Source organism: Microcaecilia unicolor, chromosome 1 (assembly GCF_901765095.1).
Source record: "Microcaecilia unicolor chromosome 1, aMicUni1.1, whole genome shotgun sequence".
NCBI lineage: Eukaryota > Metazoa > Chordata > Amphibia > Gymnophiona > Siphonopidae > Microcaecilia > Microcaecilia unicolor.
The window spans coordinates 394,488,815-394,508,812 of NC_044031.1; the positions used below are offsets into that span (position 1 = coordinate 394,488,815).

The window sequence follows — 19,998 nt, forward strand, 5'->3', positions numbered from 1 at the left end:
TGCTCTGTATGCAACTTCGTTAAGTGCTTTGAAAATATGCCTCCTGATCTACTATGGTCTGTATTGCCACCTCACTATCGGGATTCCCTATCTTCCCTGTTTTGGTGATACTTTTTGAAGATACCTTGTTCTGAACCATGCACTTTTGAGCGATTTATTGGCCTTCTCTCAGTTTCTAGTTTATTAGCTGCTCTGTTTCCTTTTTAAATGTTGATGCCAGCAGCCTGGTTGTATCCTCATTAAGGTGGAGCCCATCTTTCCAGAATAAGCTCCTCCTTCCCAAGAATGTTTCCCAGTTCCTAACTAATCTAAAACCCTCCTCTCTGCACCATTGCCTCATTAATGCTTTGAGACTCTGGCGCTCTGCTTGTCTCTTGGGTCCTGAACAGGGAACACTTCTGAATATACTACCCTGGGCGTTCTGGATTTCAGCTTTCTTAGAGCCTAAATTTGGTTGACATAACCTCCCTCTCACGTTTTCCTATGTCATTGCTACCCACGTGTACCAAGACAGCAGGCCTCACCCAGCACTGTCTAAAATCTTATCTACGTGACACTTGAGGTCCACCACCTTCAAACCAGACAGGCAAGTGACCAGGCAATCCTCATGACCACCAACTGCCCAGCTGTCTATATGCCTAATGATCAAATCTCCAACTACAATGACTGTCCTAACCCTTCACTCCTGGGCAGAAGCCAGAACAAACGTAGGACACATGCGCACACATTCCCCACTTCATTCTCATACCTTCCATCACCACTCCTACGCTAGTGACATCTTTGCACAGTCACAATGATAAATAACCATTAAATGATGCAATAGGTATGTTATTCGACCAGTGTGAAAGTTTCAACTTGTGACTGCAGCTCTAGCTGCCATAATCCTGGAACTCATGTAACATCCATACAGATGCCCAACATTTAAATGCACCTCACCCGTTTCCCACTTCATCTACCTAAACATGTCAGTTTTTCACATCCACCCTCTCTCACAGACATACCTTCACCTTGCCCATCCCCACAACTCCCTCAACCATCTTCATAGCCAACTACCCAGTATCAGCTGCAAGGCACAAACTCTTTGAAGCTACCATATTTATGCTTCATATTTTATGGCAAAGATGGACTACTTTCCTACACAGAGGGCCATATGAATGCCCGTATTATCCCTGGTGGACTGCAGCATAACATAATATTGGAACTGGAAATACAAAGAGCTCTATAAACCTTCTATGATAAATAAGTGAAACCTTAACTAAAAACATTAGAAACAAACTGTTAGAGAAGCTGTGTTGAAAATATTTGCAAATTTCCCAAACGTTTAACGACGTTTTCTGTGTATGGTTTCTGTGATCTTGCAGGCTGCATAAAATTCAATGGTGGGCTGCGGGTTGCCCACCCCTGTTTTATGGTACTTTGTATTTATAAAATAAATTTAAAAAATCCCTTAATCAGACTACTTTTTATACTTAGTTTTCAGAATGATTCAACAGAACCCAGAGACTTGTGATATATTTGGAAGATGGGCATTGAAAATGTTTTATATGCATGCAAATCTCTAATTCAGACTTTTTTTTATTATTATTATAGAGGGAAAGTGCCACAGAAGGATTTAGAAGAACTGTTTCATGGTATGAGTGGTGATTTCACTAGTGAAAATTTTTCTGCAACCTGGTATCTGATAGAGAATCACTCGTCAACAAGGTTTGTGTGTGCTTCTGTGTATTTCTTTGCAAGTGCTGTTGTTATGTTGTTTTAGAGGGCAGGGAGGAGGGAAAGGGTCAATCTTAGAAAGTTTTTTTTTTTCTACATTTGAAGCTTGTTTTCATCGAGGACAAGCAAGATGCAGATGCTCTGAATGATGTCATCTGACAGAGCCCAGCGCAGGACTCTCTCCCCAGTGACCATTCTGGAAGCTTTTGAGAGGGGCTGACCGCACATGTGAGCCCCTCTCAAATGCTGCCTACCATTGTCATGTAGAACCAGATCAGTCTTGTTTTTTTTCAATGGAGCAGTGTGGATGCAATTTTTGCTTCCTCCCATAGCTCGTGTCATCAGTTCTCTCATTACACTTGTGGTATAGTGCTATAGTGTTGTTCTGTTGCATGTAAAGATTCGTGTACAGCCAGTCTTTTCTCTCTGCGCCCCTTTTTTTCCTCAGTCAGGTTTTTCAACAAATAAGTTTTCTGTGGCCCACTAAGGCCCCCTTGTGCCTTGGACATCCATTCAGGGACTTTTTTACCATCGAGCCATTTGATTTCACCTCTTCTATTTTTCTAACCATGTCCCAGAAAACTCCAAGTGGTTTTTAAAAGTCATCTGGTGATCTGGTGCAGCAGGACTATAAGACACCCATAATTGGTGCAGGCAATGCCTGGGACTTGATCATAATCCCTCTTCTTGTAAACTGTGTTCACAGATGTCAAGAAGAGATTGTGTAAATGGATTTCTGATGCCAAGAAGTCTGGTCTATCAACTTAGGATAAGAGACATCAGTCTCTATGGCTCCAGGAGCTGCATTGAACACTAGGGACACCTCGGCATTGAGAAGGCTTCCACCTTCCTCAACATTAAGCGCTGATAGTGGCCGCTGGGATTGGGCATCCTCAGATCCTCTCCTATGGGCGAGGAAGGATTCGTCATCGTCCTTGTCAATGCTGAGAGATTCCAATGCCATGCATTAAGCAGAGGCCCTGCTACCTGCTAGCTTAACAGAAGAGTCTTGGGATTCCCTTTCATCAACATTGAGCCTAGAAGCTCAACAATCTGTCCCACTACATCATCATCATCGCATGAGCCTTCAGGAGTTGCGGGAACCAATAAATTATAAATCTTTGGCTTCAGCATGGAATAAAAACTTGGGGACCAACGTGTCTGCAACCCGGTTTCAATCTTGTTTGAAAGGAACTACTGCTATTACAAATGCTGTATTATGGAAAATTCAATATGAAATGCTAATACGTATGCACATATCTCCATACTGTTCATACAAAGCAAAATTGTGTACCGACAGCATCTGTTTGAAATGTTCTGGAGATAATGCGACTTTTGGGCCATATATTTTGGCATTGCCCACGCATACGGCATTATTGGTTACTACTACAAATCATTTCTATAGCGTGTTACAAATATCTGCACATCTTTCTCAGATGTGGCGAACACGTTGGATTCCTTCCCCATTGGACCTTTTTGATTCTTTTGGATGGATCAGTGTCTTTTGGACCTAAAGGATACAAAGGCTTCCTGAAGCGTGCAGCTTTATTGGGGAAGAAATGTATCTTGTTGTGCTGGCTCCTGCCTACTCCACCGGTATTGAATCTCTAGCTATTGGAAATGATGATGGACAAGATATGGGTGGGGAAGTTGGACTCTGTAGCCAGTAAAAAATTTACTCACATTTGGGAGCCTTTTTAGAATTCTCTATCGCCAGATGCGTGCAGCAGAATTTTGAACAATTGAAGTCGGTTGGGTTTGGTTAGAGGCAGTTGGAGGCAAGGGGACTGTTGGAATTGTTAAAATTCTTGGGGTACTTTTCCTGGAAAAGTTGAAAAATTGTGTTTTAATGATTTTGATATTTTGGAAATATACCTGTGTGTTACACTTAATAAAAAAATTATTAAAAAAAAATAAAAAAACCAAACAATGACCAGACAACAAAAGGTAGAAAAATGTTATTTTCCATTTTGTGATTAGAGTATGTCAGATTTGAAATGTACATCTTGCCAGAGCTAGTGTTAGACATAGCTGTGGCCCAGGACAGAAATTTGGGAAGGGACCACAAAGCCCGCTACCAGGCTGCACTTTCTTCAGCTTTTATCAGGCTTGGGGCTCTCTCTGTTCCGGGGCCAAGGGCAGTTGCCCTAGTTGCACTCCCCTAACACCATCCCTGCCATGTACCATCTTTATATTTTGCACAGTACAGGAGTAAGTGCATCTCTTGCTGTATCTGTGGCATTTTACTAAATAACCGTGTGAGGTTTGTGCAGATGGGGGTCAGAACTGACAGGGGCAGAGCTCGCAGGAATGAGGACACACCTTTTGTCATTCTCTAATCACTACAAAAGAGAACACAAATTTAATTTGATTACCACAATGAAAGTACTACGTATTTTGGAGTGAAACATTTTGTATAGTGTATTTTGTATAGAAATTAGGGCTACAGTTCGATTAAAATGTTTAATTGTGGTTAGAGATGGGGTACATAAGGATGGACTGGGAGGGGGGAGATATGCATTTCCTGTCCCTCCCCTTCCACCACATTAGATATCATACCTTTGCTGGTGAGGATATTGAAACCAGCTGAAGAAATCCACTGCCAAAGCATCCCCCTTCCTCCTTGTGCTGCCTCAGGAGTGAGAAAGTCAGCGGAGTGCCTCTAGCTGCTGATGCTGCACTCCCTGAGCATGCTTAGTTCATGCACGAACTGAGCATCGTTTATCATTTATTATATTTGATATACCGTTTCTCTTGTAGTCAAATCAAAACGGTTTACAATAAAATCAAAAACGTTTATAAATTAACATAAAGATATGGTACAAAGAACTCCAAAAGAGAGACAGGGATTCACTTACACTCTTTCGCTGATAGACTTGAACAGCGAACTTGGGGAGTGCAAGTGTTGGTGGCTGGAGGGACCCTGCTGACTTCCTTGCTCCTGAGGCAGTACGAGGAGGAAGGAGGTGACTCAGGCAGCGGTTTTCTGTGGCTGGTGTGGCTTCATCTACCCCACCAGCCTTTGAACAGGTATTGTAGCTTTGGAGGGGGGCATTCACTCATTTTCCCTCTTTCATGTGCCCCCCGTGCCGTTACCCATTCTATCTCTATCTTTCAGATGTGCCTCTCTTCCCGTGTTCTCTCTCATTTCCTCCCTCCCTCCCTTGCTTGCCCACCCACACGCCCACCATCTCTCCTGGTATTAGGGCTCATTCACCTCCTGTGGTGGAACTGGGAGAGAAAATGTTCCTTGTAGTTTTCTCCTTTAGAAGGGTTTCATCACCGCTAAAAATGTCTTTACTTGGCCTTTTTTGGCTTATATAGGGTACATAGAAGAGACCCCCGCTCCTTTTTAAAAGGCAATAACCCAACCCATCTTAAAGGGCATAACTTGAGTAAAGGGCAGGACTTAGGTGAAAATTGAAAGCCCAGACCCAGAAGGAAGCAGGGAGGTTCAGTTTAGGAGAAGAAAGGCCCTGAAAGTATTCTCACACTGTGTGAACTAACATTAGACATTATACCGTTCTGAAGCCTGCAAAAGTCCCTGGTTCTGTATTGAATAAAAACTTTCATTTTGTTCTGAACCTGGGCTCAACTGGCCCCTTTTTTATTTTTTTAATCTAAAGGGCTTCACCATAGGCCACTTGCACACACTGTTATACAGTGACTAGGCTCTGGCCCTTTTCAGCATTAAATTGATACCTCTTACAAATGATAAGCCCAATAATATTTTTAGTTAGAGTAAGCAAAAAAAATAAAAAATTAACAGCAGTTTTGTGTGGCCTGAAGATGACATTTCTGTGCCAGTGAAGGCAGACAGTCTGTTTGCATTGTTGACTTTGGCAAGCCTGGTGGGAGAGATTGGAACAGACATAGCTATGAACTCCTCCCCCCACCCCTAGAAAAACAATATGATAAAAATACTACTTGCTAAATAAGAGCAGAGTAGTGAGATGTCATTTATGGTACAAACTTTTTACAACCGATTGAAAGCACATACAATACATAATTTAAAACAGTACCATATTTTAATTAGCAATAAAACTATTTTCTCCATGTTTTTTGTTTTTATCTTTTTACTTGCATTACTTCCATCTTACTCATCCACACCTGCCCTATCCCATCTCTCCTTTTCTCATCCCCTTGTTTCTCCTTTTTCCCTCGTTTTCTTAGTAGAGAGGTGTGGTAGCCGTGTTAATCCGATCTGATCGGAAAATCCTCAAAAGCTAATCAAGAAATGTATTAAGTTATGTCCAATAAAAAAGGTATCATCTTATTTTCTTTTCCATGTTTTATTTTGTTTTATTTCTATTGATTACCTCTTTTTTTTAATTGAAATTTGAAATTCATTACATTCAAAAAATAAATGTAATGGAAGCAAAAGATTGATCTAAAGGAAAATGCAAAAATTACTTAGCCTATATCATGTTGAGATAGGGAAAGATAAAAGTAACCATCATCAAGAAAGAAGAATGGATACGTACCTACCAGCAGTGGCTACCTAACATAAATCTCCACTCAGGTCCCTAAAAGAAAAATATCACCACCTGACTTTATTCTTTTTATCCTACAGAAAATGTTGAAGTTGTAAAGAATCAAAGAAAACAAATTTGATTCCACTGAAAGTTAACAATATACTTACAGGGGAATCTTAAATAAAACTTTTGCTCTAATTGATAATGCTTGGGCTTGCTTCTACAAAAATGAACTTCTATGCAGCTGAGAACCCACACCACATCTGGAAAGATTTGAATTTTTGTCTACACAACCACAAAATAAAAGACCTGTAATACTAAAGTAAGTTTTAATGACCATAGATTTTTCTTGCTCCTTGAGTAAAGTAACAAGGTAGCCCTCTCCATAATGTCTTTTTGGAAGGTCTCCATGAAACTAGTTAGATCAAGACCCCCAGATGGCACTACCATAGTTATCCAGTCAAACATTTTTAGACACATAATAATAACATTTCAAAAATCACAATCCCCTCTGAATCAGTAAGGGACAGGATTTCCTTTAAATATTTCCTAAGCAAGCTGGCATTCATTCCGTAGAAAATTAATGACAGGAAAATTAAGGAAACAAAATTTGTCCTCCTAACATTTTCAAATGCCTCAAGTTTATGGTGCAAAAGCAAATTATATTTAATTCCTGATGCATATGCAAACTGCAGGACTTGTACCTGAGAATTCGAAGCCTGAATTAGAGACTCAATTTGTGTAGCCCTGTTTTCTAATTTATTTTTATTTATTTATTAGGATTTGTGTACCGGCTTTTTTAAGGAATTCACACAAGGCGGTGTACAGTAAGAATAGATCAAACATGAGCAGTAGACAGCAGTAAAAATATTCAAAAACAATACAAAGCATGGCATAGTATACTGTTTACAATGTCAATACAGTACGTAATAGAACATTATAACTGATAGCGAAAGGTAAAGCAAAGATGTAACATATAGATAGGTAAAAAAGTAGGAAGAGTTAGAAAGTAAGTTGACTGATTAAAAAGAAAGTTGCACATGAGGTCAGAGAAATGGTTAAATATTATCTCAGCTAGGGTAGGAGTGGATAAACATGTCCTACTGCAGTATATGCAGCCTGAGTTACTCCTTGTGTGTGTGAGTGAGACTAATGAGTTAGTTACTTCTTCCATTAAAGGCCTGGTTGAAGAGCCAAGCTTTCACCTGCTTCCTGAAGTAGAGATAATCTCGTGTTAAGTGCAGCCTTTCAGGCAGTGCATTGCAGAGTGTTGGTGCTACTCCGGAGAAGGCTCGTTTGCTGGTATCACATTGTGTAATGTCTTTTGGAGAGGGTATGGTTAGTGAAAGTCCTTGGGAGGACCTTAGTGTCCTTGGCGGTGTGTGGAGGATCTATTTTTCCGGTATTCGGGGCCATTTCCTTTCAGGGCCTTGAAGATCAGACAGAGTTTTAAATTTAGCCCTGTATTGTACTGGTAGCCAATTAAGTTTTAGCAAAAATGGTGTGATATGGCCACATTGCTTGCAACCTTCTGTGAGTCTTGCTGCTGCATTCTGAATCAACTGGAGCTGGTGCAGGCCCTTTGTAGTCAGACCATTGTATAGTGCATTGCAGTAATCCAGTCTTGATGTTATCATGGCATGCACAACTGGGATAAGATTTACCTTCTCGATGTAAGGAGAGAGGCAGCGAAGCTGTCGCAGATAGTAGAAGCAGCTCTTGAAGGTTGCTTGGATTTGGGGAATCAGAATAAGTGTTGAATCTAACTGTATTCCAAGGTTCCTGACTTGTGATTTGAGGGGGAGTTATACTTCCCAAAAGGGATTTTGATATCGTGTATGTATCCACTTGTGTTAGGGGCCCAGAGAAGCTTGGTTTTACTTGGGTTCAGGCAAAGTTTGTGTGTTTAGCCCATTCTTGAATTGATGTTAGGTAATCAGTTTATTCAAGGCTGTATAGGTAAGTCAGGTTCAATGGGTATGAGTAGCTGCACATCATCCGCATAGATGCAGAACTGAGTGTCCATTGACCGAATCAGCTCAGCTAGTGGTTTGAGGTAGATATTGAACAGAATAGGTGACAGTATCGATCCTTGTGGTACCCCGCAGGTCAGTGTCCATGGTGGTGATGAGTTGCTGCCTATCAGATAAGCAACATTATGGATTGTTGCTGGTCTGATAGGTAGGATCTGAACCAAGCAAGTACTGTTCCATTGATACTTGTTTCTGTCAGTCGTGCTAGCATGATATCATGATCCACGGTGCCAAAAGCTGCTGAGAAGTCAAGCAGTACTAACATAGAGGTGAATCCCTTGTCTCTGTTTCTGTGAAGATCATCTAGTAGGGATACAAGAACAGTTTCTGTACCATAACCAGGTCTGAATCCAGATTGACATGGATCTAGCCAGTTTCTCTTTTCTACCCAGTCATTAAGTTGAACACAGACTGTTCTATGAGTTTCCCTAGAAATGGGATGTTGGATACTGGCCTGTAATTTTCAAGTTTATCCTGGTCAAGGCTGTTTTTCTTCAGCAGAGGGCAGACCACTGCCCTTTTTAATGCTGTTGGTAGTTGCCCATTAGAAAGAGAGGTGTTCACAATTTTTGTGGCGCCTTCTATTAGGCCCCTACTTGCCTGCTGCACTATCTTTGATGGACAGGGGTCAAGGGAGCAGGTAGTTGGTCAAAGGCCTCTTAGGATTTTGTCAAGGCTCTCCTGTGTCATTGGGTTGTGTCCCATCTGTCTCTGTCAGGAGGGGGTGAGTTTGTGCACCCCTGGTTGACTGGTTGGGGACGTGGTGGGATTGCCTATGAATCCTGGCAGAGACTTTTAATTTTGTTGGCAAAGTATGCAGCAAAATCATTGCAATTCAGTTTAGTCTGGGCAGGCTCCAAGATATAAAGCAAGCTAAAACTGTCCACACTCATTTTAACATGCTTATCCATCAATCCTACTACTGAGGAAGTAATAGTAGTTGATTGGCAACTCTTGGTTTTATTCTTCCCCAAATCAAAGACACAAAAGATAGAAAAGGACTTGCCAGATCAGCAGAATTTCTTTGCATCTCCTTTGGACCCTGGAGGGGTTCCAGAGGGGCATGTCCTGTGGGCCATTTTCCTTTGGCTATGCCCTGTAACAGTGCACTGCAGCTGATCTTCCTCTTATAACCTGAAGCTGACCCCAGAAGATGACATCATCAGGATGAAGTCTTTCCATAGGTGCTTGAGTAGAGAGGTGTGGTAGCCGTGTTAGTCCACTCTTAAAGGTTATCAATAGAAATCAAACAAAATAAAACATGGAAAAGAAAATAAGATGATACCTTTTTTTATTGGACATACCTTAGTACATTTCTTGATTAGCTTTCGAAGGTTGCCCTTCTTCGTCAGATCGGAAATAAGCAAATGTGGTAGCAGATAGTATATATAAGAGAAACATCAAAGCATTACTTTGACAGTCTGACAGAGTGGGAGGGTGGGGGTATGCATGGGGACATCAAAGCACATAGGTGCTTGGTAAGTCAGATGGAAAAGTCTTCTGTTGAGACAGACATGGGGAAGTCAGTGCTTGCTCTGACATTTGTAATATGGAGTGTTGCCATGATTTGGGTTTCTGCCAGGTATTTGTGACCTGGCTTGGCCACTGTTGGAAGCAGGATGCTGGGCTAGATGGACCATTGGTCTGATCCAGTCTGTTCTTATGCTTTAAGAATATAATTTTAAACAAAAGAAATAGTATAATATCTAGCCATGCTATTGTTTTGCACAATGCCTGCGCATTTCCTGTGCAAGCATTTCTGGTTATTTTATATCTGCACTTATAACTTTTGTGGTCTGATTTTTCATCTTATTTTACGTTTGTGTGTTTGGTACATAATATAAATAATAGACAATTAATAATGGAAAGAAAGAGAATAAATAAAAATTGATTTGAAAAATGCTTGCTCAGTCCTATAGTTAATGAAAACTGTACACCCAAGGTCTACACCAAAAGTAAGGAAGGTCCCAAATACCAGACAGGCAAGCGGTCTGCAAATTTCAAAAGGGATGAAGACGTAGGGGCAGACACGACATACTTTCTGCACAGTGACCCCCCCGAGTTTGAAAATCCTGTATTGCTTATGGTGATATAAATTGTTTACACTGTAAGTTTTAGCCCCCGAAGCAGTTCTCACTGGGTGAAACACGACCATGTGGGGCATTCCTTTTAACCAATTTATTTGTTAATAAAGTCTCCTGTTTTTAATCACTGTGTCTGTCCCTATGTCTTCATTACACCGAAAGTAGGCCATCATTTATAGAAGCCTTAAAAAAAGAAAAACTCTGCAAATAGCATTTCTAGGATGCTAGGTGGACGGGGGCCTCAAACTGTAGATTAACATCTCAGAGCCATGGGCTCATCCTCTGTTTCTAACTCAAATAGGATCCAAGAAAACAAATAGACAGGTGATTCACAAATTCCAGAATGGAATAGAAAAAAAATGCGAATTGCCAGTGGTAATATTGAGAAAAACAATTTATTCACCACATTACTTAAAATAAGACCGAGACGGCCTCAGGAGAGGAGTTGTTTTAGTCCAGTAGGTGGAATTGGTTTTACTGCACCACTTGTTGTCAAATGCTAACCCCCAATGCCCTTTAGGAGGGCAAAACGCGGCCGTGTCGGGCTTATTTTAAGTAATGTGTTGAATAAATTGTTTTTCTCAACCTTGCCACTGGTGATTCGCATCTTTTTTTCTATTCTCAAATAGGACAAACTTAGCCATCTCCCACATAAAATTGAAAATGGAGAGTTTGTCTGGTGGGGTGGGGTCTGAGGGAAGACCAAGGGGCCTCTCCTCCAAGAAGAGATCTGGTGCCTCCACAGATACCTGGGAGGTTGTGACCTTCATGTTGAGGGCACTTCAATGTCATCGGTGATCTTGGTGCTCTCATTGCCAATTCTTCTTGGCCTCTGCCTGTCACTTGGCATTCAGAGTCCCTCAGTGTCAACAAAGATAATGACGAATTGTTCTTTACCCTGGGGAGGGGATGGAAGAATGCTCAGTCCCGATGGCTTGTGTCAAAGCTCGAGGTTGAGGAATGTGGAGGCCCTTTCGATGTTGATGCATCTCCAGTGTCCAGTGCAGCTCCTGGAGCCATAGAGACTGGTGCCTCCAATGCCAGACTTGATGCACTGGTCTTCTCATTGCCAAAAAATCTATTTGTGCTGCTTCTCTCGACTGTTTTTGACATCTGTGAACAGAGTTTACAAGAAGAGGTATTATGATCGGGCCCCAGGCACTGCAGGCATTGATTATGGGTGTCTGTGAGGGATATGGTCCCGCTGCATTGGGTGCACTTTTTAAAAACACTGGGCGTTTTGGGGGGGGGGGGGGGGTACCTGGTCAAAATAGCCCCAACCAAAAGGTCCAAACACAAAATAGCCCCCTGACAAAATACCCCCCCCCCCCAGGTCAGCCCCTGACAAAAGGGCCTGCCCACAATTTGACCCCTGACAAAAGAGCCCGCCCTCGACTATTTTACCTGCTTCTGCTGCTGCAACTGTGTGTCTTTGAGTTCCACTGCAGCTTTGGGCTGAGATATGTCTCCCTTTTGCCCTTGAAGAGTTAGCTCTGTTGTGTCCTGCCTCATCTGATGCAACTTGCTATTATTATTATTTGTTACATTTGTATCTCACGATTTCCCACCTATTTGCTATGTCCACGTAGGCAGGACACAGCAGAGAGAATGCTTCCATGGCCAGCCGCAGCAGTTTGTTGACTCTACCGGTGGACCACAGGAATGTTGGAGGATGGCTGCAGGGGTGGGGAGGGCAGAAGAGATACTGGACTGTGGAAGGTAGGCAGGAGGAAGAGGGAGACATGTTGGGAGGTGGGGAGAAAGGGGGAGAAGAGATGCTAGACCATCAGAGGGAGGGAGATAGTTTTTGCTATACTTCTTAATTTTGTGACGGGCTATTTTGTTGAGGAATATTTTGTTACGGGCCATTTTGTCCGGGCTATTATGTTGGGGTGCTGTTTCTGGGACATGGTAAGAAAAAAAGCCAAAACAAAATCGGTGGCTCGATGGTGAAAAAGCCCTCAATCGGGTACCTGTAGCTGAAGGTGGTCTAGTGGGCCACAGAAAAACAAAGAAAGCTTGGAAGTGCTGAAAAACCTGACTAAATGAAAATAATGGTGGGGGGGTTGTGATGAAGATGAACTGTGCAAGCACATCTACAATGTTCCATGGAAAAAACAGCACTGAGTTGGTCCTATGCGACGATAGCAGGCGCGAAGCCATGTACATGCACAGTGGGATGCTTCTGTGGAGCGTTTTCCATGCTGGGTATAAAAGACAATGAATTTGCCAGGTCTTAAGTAGATCTAATTTCTTTGTAAATGTTTACTCTCTGGAAAGGGTCTAGAAACTGAATTTATTCCTCTCGAGCAGCTATGATCATGGAAAAAAGAATAGTTTTAGTAACTGTTCCTATAGGTGGGTTGAATGAAGGTGCTAAGCTTAGACCATATTCAAATGTGATGAGTAATTGGAAACATGATTGCATGATTATAGGCAACCTGGGCATAGATCCCTATATCTGTCTCAACGTACACTATTTATGGAGATTTACTGACTAGAGAATGACACAGTGACAAAATTTGTCCCCATCCCTACCCTTTTCCTTGCAAGCGCTGGCCTTGTCCCTGTCCCACCCCCACAAGCTCTGTGAGATCCCATCTGCATAAGCCTCAAGCAATTATGATTTTATATGTCATTTTATTAAAGTATAAAAATAAACAATTTTCTGTACAACTGTCATTTTATAAATCGCAGAAGAATCAACAAAACCTCTGTCTTCTCTCCCTCCTCACAAATATCCCCTCCACTATTGGAAAAAATGAACAAGCCAAATAAGTACAGAATGCTGCATAGAAAATTCATGCTAACAGAACACCTTGGTCCCATCCACAGAACACAAATGTCAAATACATAATAGCTGACCAAAAATGATAAACATAAATTAAACCAAAATCTCAAGAAGCCACACCTTGTGTATAGTACAACACCAAAGGAATAGAAAGAGATGCATTTCCTCCTGTAGTGTGCAAAATATAAAGATGACACGTGCCAGGGATGGTGTTAGGGGAGTGCAACTAAGGCAACTGCCCCCTGGCCAAAGAGATCCCTAAGTCCGCTGGAAGCAGAAGGCATGGCCTGGTAGGGTCCCCTCCCAAATTTCTGCCCTGGGCCCCAGCCATGTTTAACATCAGCTCTGGCAGGATACACAATTCAAATCTGACATTCTAATCACAAAATAGAAAATAAAATTATTTTACCTACCTTTTGTTGTCTAGTCATTTTATTTTTCAAATAGTCCCAGGCTCAGAGTTCTGTTTCCCTCTGTCTTCTCTTAACTCACTCGCCAGGGTCTCCTGCATATTTGACATTTTTTTCTTTCTCCATGCTCACCATCTATTTTCCATCTCTGTACCTATCTTTCCCCACGCTCAGCATCTCTTTTCTCTGTGCCCCTTATATTTCCCTATCCAACATCTCCTCTGTATCCATCTCCCTGCATTCATCATCACCACTTTGTCCCTATCCTCTCCACCTGTGTCCAGCATTACTCTTGTGTGTCCCTAAACCCATCCCCCTAGTCCAGCATCTCCCTTCTGTGTTCCTATTCTCCCCTGTGTCTAGCATCTTCCCTCTGTGTCCATATACCCCCTCCCATGTCTGTCATTGCCCTTCTGTGTCATTATACCATCTGCATACAGTATCTCCCCTTTGTGTTCCTGCCCCTATACTCCCCTCCATGCCAATCATCTCTCCTCTGTTTCTGTATACGTCCAGCTTCTCCCTTCTTCCTCCCCCACACAAATATATCTGTCTCCCTCTCTCCCTCCCTCCCTCTCTCCATTGTATGTTCAGTATTTCACACCCTCTTCCTTCATTCCCCTGTTTCAGCACCTCTCTCCCTTCCCTCCAGAAGCCCCTCTGCATGGGTCCAGTACCTCCCTTCCTTTCCTTCAGCCTCCCCATGGGTCCAGCATCTCTCTCCCTTCCCTCCAGCCCCCCCCCCCCCACCATGGGTCCAGCACTTCTCGCCCTACCTCCAGTCCCCCCATGGATCCAGCACCTCTCTTTTTTCCCTCCAGCCCCCCCATGGGTCCAGCGCCTCTCTCTCTGTCCCCAGCCTCCCCATGAGTCCAAGTGTTGCAGGTGTTGTTAAGGAGTATTCTGTTTAATCCCCTGTTTATTTCTGACTTTAAAATAAAACAAAACTGTAAAAATTGCACTCTCTGTACTTAGTGGCACATATGTTTAGGTTTCTAAAATGCAACAAACAGAGAGGCTCTTCAGATCTGCACCAGATGTGATGCAAAGTAGATCTCAGATGAATTGCTCCAAAACAAAATCTCTTTATTAAAGCAATCACCTGATGCCTATGTTTTGCCCACTGCTTCAGGAGTATAATACTAAAAACAATCAAAACAACAATATGAATCATAAATAGTCCAAAATAAATATAAAATTGTTTTTGGAGGGCTCACAATTTCCACGAAAAGAGAATTAGTTATAGTGGGATTTGGACATGGGTCCCCTTGTGTACAGTCCACTGCACTGACTGATAGGCTACTGGCACCTGCTTCTGCTTTGTTGGGTATGCCTATAATGCCTGAAGCCTGGTATGGCCTTTCAGTTTCACTTCGCAGGGGGGTGGGAGGGGGACAGCGTCCACTGGGGGGATTAAGGAGGGGTCAAGCCTTAATCCCTCCAGTGGTCAGCTGGTCATTCAGAGCCCCTTTTTGTTACTTGGACGTGATTGAAACAGGTCTAGCGAAAACACCCTTTTTTTTCTATTTGGCTATTTCTTCCTTTTCCATTATCGCTGTTGGACATCCTACTTTTGGTCCTGCCCACAACACAACATGCCTCCAGCTCATCCCCTTGCTATTTAGACATTTTTGACAAAGGGACTTTTTTTTTTTTCCTTTTTAAAACGTCTGTGTGCTTTGAAAATGAGTGCCTTAGTTTTGCAAAAACTGGCTAGTCCTCTCTTTATTTCCCCTCACTCCCAATTTATCTAATCTGTTTCCAGGACCCTGCAGAACTGTTGGAGGCCCTAAGTCTGGCTCTAAGGTATCAGACAGAGGGTAGTGGTAAAATGGAGCTTGCTCCGAGAAAAGGGATGTTATCAGTGCTGTACAGCAGGGATCGGTCCTAGAGCAGGCTCTTTTTAACATCTTTGTGAGTGATATTACGGAAGGGCTGTCTGGTAAGGTTTGTCTCTTTGCGGATGATACCAAACTCTGTATTAGGGTGGACACCTCGGTGGAGGTGGGTGGCATGAAGAAGGATCTAGTGAAGCTTGAAGAATGGTCCGAAAACTGGCAACTAAGATTTAATGCTAAGAAATGCAGGGTCATGCACTTGGGTTACAAGGATCCAAGGGCACAATACAATATAGGGGTTGAAGTGCTTCTGTGTACAAAAGAAGAGTGGGTCGTGGGTGTTTGTGTCTGATGACTTTAAGATGGCCATACAGATAGAAAAGGCAATGGTCAAGGCCAGAAGGATGCTTGGGTGTGTAAGGAGAGGGATGACCTTCAGGAAAAAAAGAGGTGATAGTGCCCTTGTATAAGTCTCCGGTGAGGCCCCACTTAGAGTACTGTGTGCAATTCTGGAGACCACACCTATGGAAAGATATAAATAAGATGGAGTCTGTCCAGAGGGCGGCTACCAAATTGGTAAATGGTCTCGGTCATAAAACATATAGTGATAGGCTCATGAACCTCATCACTACTACTACTACTTGACATTTCTAAAGCGCTACTAGGGTTACGCAGCGCTGTACAATTTAACATAGAAGGACAGTCCCTGCTCAAAGGAGCTTACAATCTAAAGGACAAATGTACAGTCAGTCAAATAGGGGCAGTCTAGATTTCCTGAAAGGTATAAAGGTTAGGTGCCGAAAGCAACATTGAAGAGGTGGGCTTTGAGCAAGGATTTGAAGATGGGTAGGGAGGGGGCTTGGCGTAAGGGCTCAGGAAGTTTATTCCAAGCATAGGGTGAGGCGAGGCAGAATGAGCGGAGCCTGGAGTTGACGGTGGTGGAGAAGGGTACTGAGAGGAGGGATTTGTCCTGTGAGCCGAGGTTATGGGCGGGGACGTAAGGGGAAATGAGGGTAGAGAGGTAATGAGGGGCTGCAGACTGAGTGCATTTGTAGGTAAGAAGGAGAAGCTTGAACTGTATGCGGTATCTGATTAGAAGCCAGTGAAGTGACCTGAGAAGAGGGGTGATATGAGTATATCGGTTCAGGCGGAATATAAGACGTGCAGCAGAGTTCTGAACAGATTGAAGGGGGGATAGATGGCTAAGTGGGAGGCCAGTAAGGAGTAGGTTGCAGTAGTCAAGGCGAGAGGTAATGAGAGCATGGACGAGAGTACGGGTGGTGTGCTCAGAAAGGAAAGGGTGAATTTTGCTGATGTTAAAGAGAAAGAAGCGACATCATCATGTATATCCTAGAAGAGGCGTGAGAGAGGAGCTATGACAGAGACGTTTAAATACCTCAGTGGCGTTAATGTAGAGGAAATGAGCTTTTTTCAAGTGAAAGAAAACTCTGGAATGAGAGGGCATAGGAGGAAGTTAAGAGGAAATAGACTTAGGAAGAATCTAAGAAAACACTCTTTCACGGAAAGGGTGGTAGATGCATGGAATGGCATCCTGGAGGAGGTCGTGCAGACAAAGACTGTGTAGGAATTTAAGAAAGCATGGGACGTACATGTGGGATGCCTTAGGAAAAGAAGGAGTTAGTAGTTACTGTGGAAGGGCAGATTACATGGGCCATATGGTCCTTATCTGCTGTCATGTTTCTAAGACCCCCCCCCCCCCCCCCAAATAGCATCATTAATAGAGGCATCAGTGCCAAGTGATTATTATTATTTATTTATTTTTTTTACAAGGAATGTACAGACAGAAGGTCATCAGGTACCAAGAGATGCAATCAGAGACCAAAAAAATGGGGCTAAATGATCTAGATATAGCCCCAATTGGTTGGGCACAACTGAGCTGATTACAAAGAATTTCTGAGCTTACATTGATATGTTGCTTTTATATATGTTGTTATGCAAGCTCCAAAAGTAATTGTTTGGCACAATGAAAGAATTAAGATGCACACTAGCAGGAGGTGAGAAAAGGAGAGGGAGGGAGAATGGACTCAAAATGGGGATATAAGAGGAGAGAGCAATCTTTTTTTTCTTTTCAAATAGTTCAGTTATGGAATACTTTGATTCACTAATAGAACATCCTCATACATCAAATTCTGGAAACAATTGAAAACTTATCTATTTCAGAAATATCTAGGATAAGTTCAATTAATTTTCTATCTGTTGTAATTTTCTACGTTTGGACCAAATATTCGGATTTAGTGGTCTATAAGATTCTAGAGTAGATTAGATGAGAAGAGAAGAGAAACCATAGAATGGGGTGCAGAGAGGGTAAAAAGACTGGGTATGAGGAGAGTTAGGGAATAGGTGGGTGAATAGAAAGGAAATTTAAGGGAAAATCCAGGTTGGATAGAGAGAGTTTGATATCCCTACTGTAGTCCTGCTCTTTTTTAGTTTCAAGTTTCTCTCTCACAAACTGGCTGCTTTCCTGCTTTTACCCCTTCCCCCTCCTCCCAGCAAAACCAGTATCCACAAACCTTGGTTATTCTGCAACATTTTCCATGCTGACCACAAAAAGCTGCTGAATGTCTGAATGTGCTCTTGCAGGCTTAGATTTGTGAGATCAGCACAAGAATATAGGTGCCTACTTGGCTCAAATTTGCAGAAAGCCATGTAATACCTACAGCTGTAGTTTTGGAAACACTGTTAATGATAAAATGAAGAGCCAGCAGAATGAATGAAGTCAGGACCCAAGTGGTCCACCCTGTTCAGATGCCTTAGGTATGAAACTGTTTTAAAGCTAATGTTTGAGACTGAAAAAATGAGTTTGTTTATTGTAGAGATTAAAGCAGTGTCCACCATAATCTATCTATCTATCTATCTATCTATCTATCTATCTATCTATCTATCTATCTATCTATCTATCTATCTATCTATCTATCTATCTATCTATCTATCTATCTATCTATCTATCTATCTCATTTAAGCAACTTCAGTATAGGAAGAACTTCAGATTCAGATAGGTTTTGTATGGATGCTCTGAAATGTGTTAATTACTTTCCTATCTTAAAAAAAGGTGAGAATTATAAACCAAAAACTAATCTGAGTTGAATTAGAATATGACTGTTATAACAAGGTATTTACAATAAAGTAACAACAATCGAATCTGAAAAAAAACTGATTAGCAGAGGTCAAAAATGTTTTGGGTTATAAGGTCATGTATTTAGTGCCTTTTGCTTACCCTGTACATGCTTTATTTTTAGTTCTTCTCTCCTAGGGTTTACAACATACCTTTTATTGACTTGCACTTTGTTTGACCCAGATAGCAGGAACTCAGAATATTTTGAACTTTGCTGTTTTGGTTAGTCAGTATATGTTTTTTCCTGGAAGGAAATCACAGATCTACATGTAATATAAAACCTATTTCCTGGCTGAAAATCATGGTAACTATAAATAAATCATTCAGCCTCAGAATTATTTTCCAGGTAAGTGACTAGGAGTAGCACTTATAATGTCATTGCTTGAATGATAATGGATGAAAGCAGAATATGTGGGAATTACAGATACTGTACATAGAAAAATGAGTAATACATTTGAAACTTGTGAACAGTAATGTCTGCTTTAGGATATATACGTTACAAACTTTCGGCATGTGCTGATTCCGTGATTTTTTCAAGGACAAGCAGGCTTTCTAATTCTCACATCTGGGTAATGTCATCCGACGGAGCCCAGCGCGAAAGCTCACTAGCGAGTAAAGTAGAAGGTTCTAGCAGCATCCCACCGCGCATGCGCTGGTGTCTTCCAACCCAACGTGCGAGTGTGGGTCCTCAAGTCTTGTTTTGTCCACGGAGCTGAGAGAACACGGCCGTGTGTTCTCTCTTCAGCTGTGCTGTTTTTGTGCCAAATGCCCCCCATGTGGGTTTCTTTCTCATTTTTTGTTTTCTCAGGTTTTTTTCGTCTCTTTTACTTTATTTTTGGGTGTAGCTGTCTGGTTTAGGCTGCAGCCTTGACCTCAATTTGAACATGTCCCTTTTTGAGGGTTCAAGGTTGAGGAGTTTAAGAAGACCTCCAGTAGCTTCAAGAGATGCATCCAATGTAGGTGGGTAATTTCTGCCATGGACCTGCACTCTTGGTATATTGGGTGCCTTGGGCCAGATCATGTCCCCTCTGATTGTGATCTCTGTTTAAAAATGCAGGTGAGACTTAACAGGTGTGACTGACTCAAAGAAAGCAACTTTTTGGCAGTTCATAGGTTGGAACATTGACTTTAGTACCTGTGGCATTGATCTCCATTGCTGTTCAGACTTCAGCATCCACTGGGAGTGCACCGGCATCGAGGAGGTCTCCACCTGTCTTGACCCCGAGTGCTGATAGCAGGCCCCGGGACCAGTCAGCATCAGACCCAACACAGAGGACTTTTATGGGTTCAGCGTCATCCTTGTCAGCACCGGGGGATCAAAGTTCTGTGCATTGGGGAACTCAAAGAAGCATAAGCACCAGTCTTCCTCAGAGCACGGTGCCGGGAGTACCAGGACATCAGAACCTCTGATGCCTGAGATGCGCCTGGAGGACCAGTGCCAGTGCACAATACATTTAGACGCCCAGTCTCCCAGTCTCATAAGGTCCTCTTGTAATTTTTCACAATCCTCTCGCGATTCAA

At 42.3% G+C, this 19,998-nt stretch overlaps 1 protein-coding gene across 1 annotated transcript in view; it reads left to right on the plus strand.

The window, feature by feature from the left end:
- Nucleotides 1-19,998, plus strand: part of EXOC2 (exocyst complex component 2) — a 300,400-nt gene that overhangs the window by 35,138 nt on the left and 245,264 nt on the right. The window contains exon 5 of the mRNA XM_030210951.1: nucleotides 1,591-1,704. Coding sequence (XP_030066811.1) covers nucleotides 1,591-1,704 — 114 coding nt within the window. The remainder of the gene's footprint in view (nucleotides 1-1,590; nucleotides 1,705-19,998) is intronic.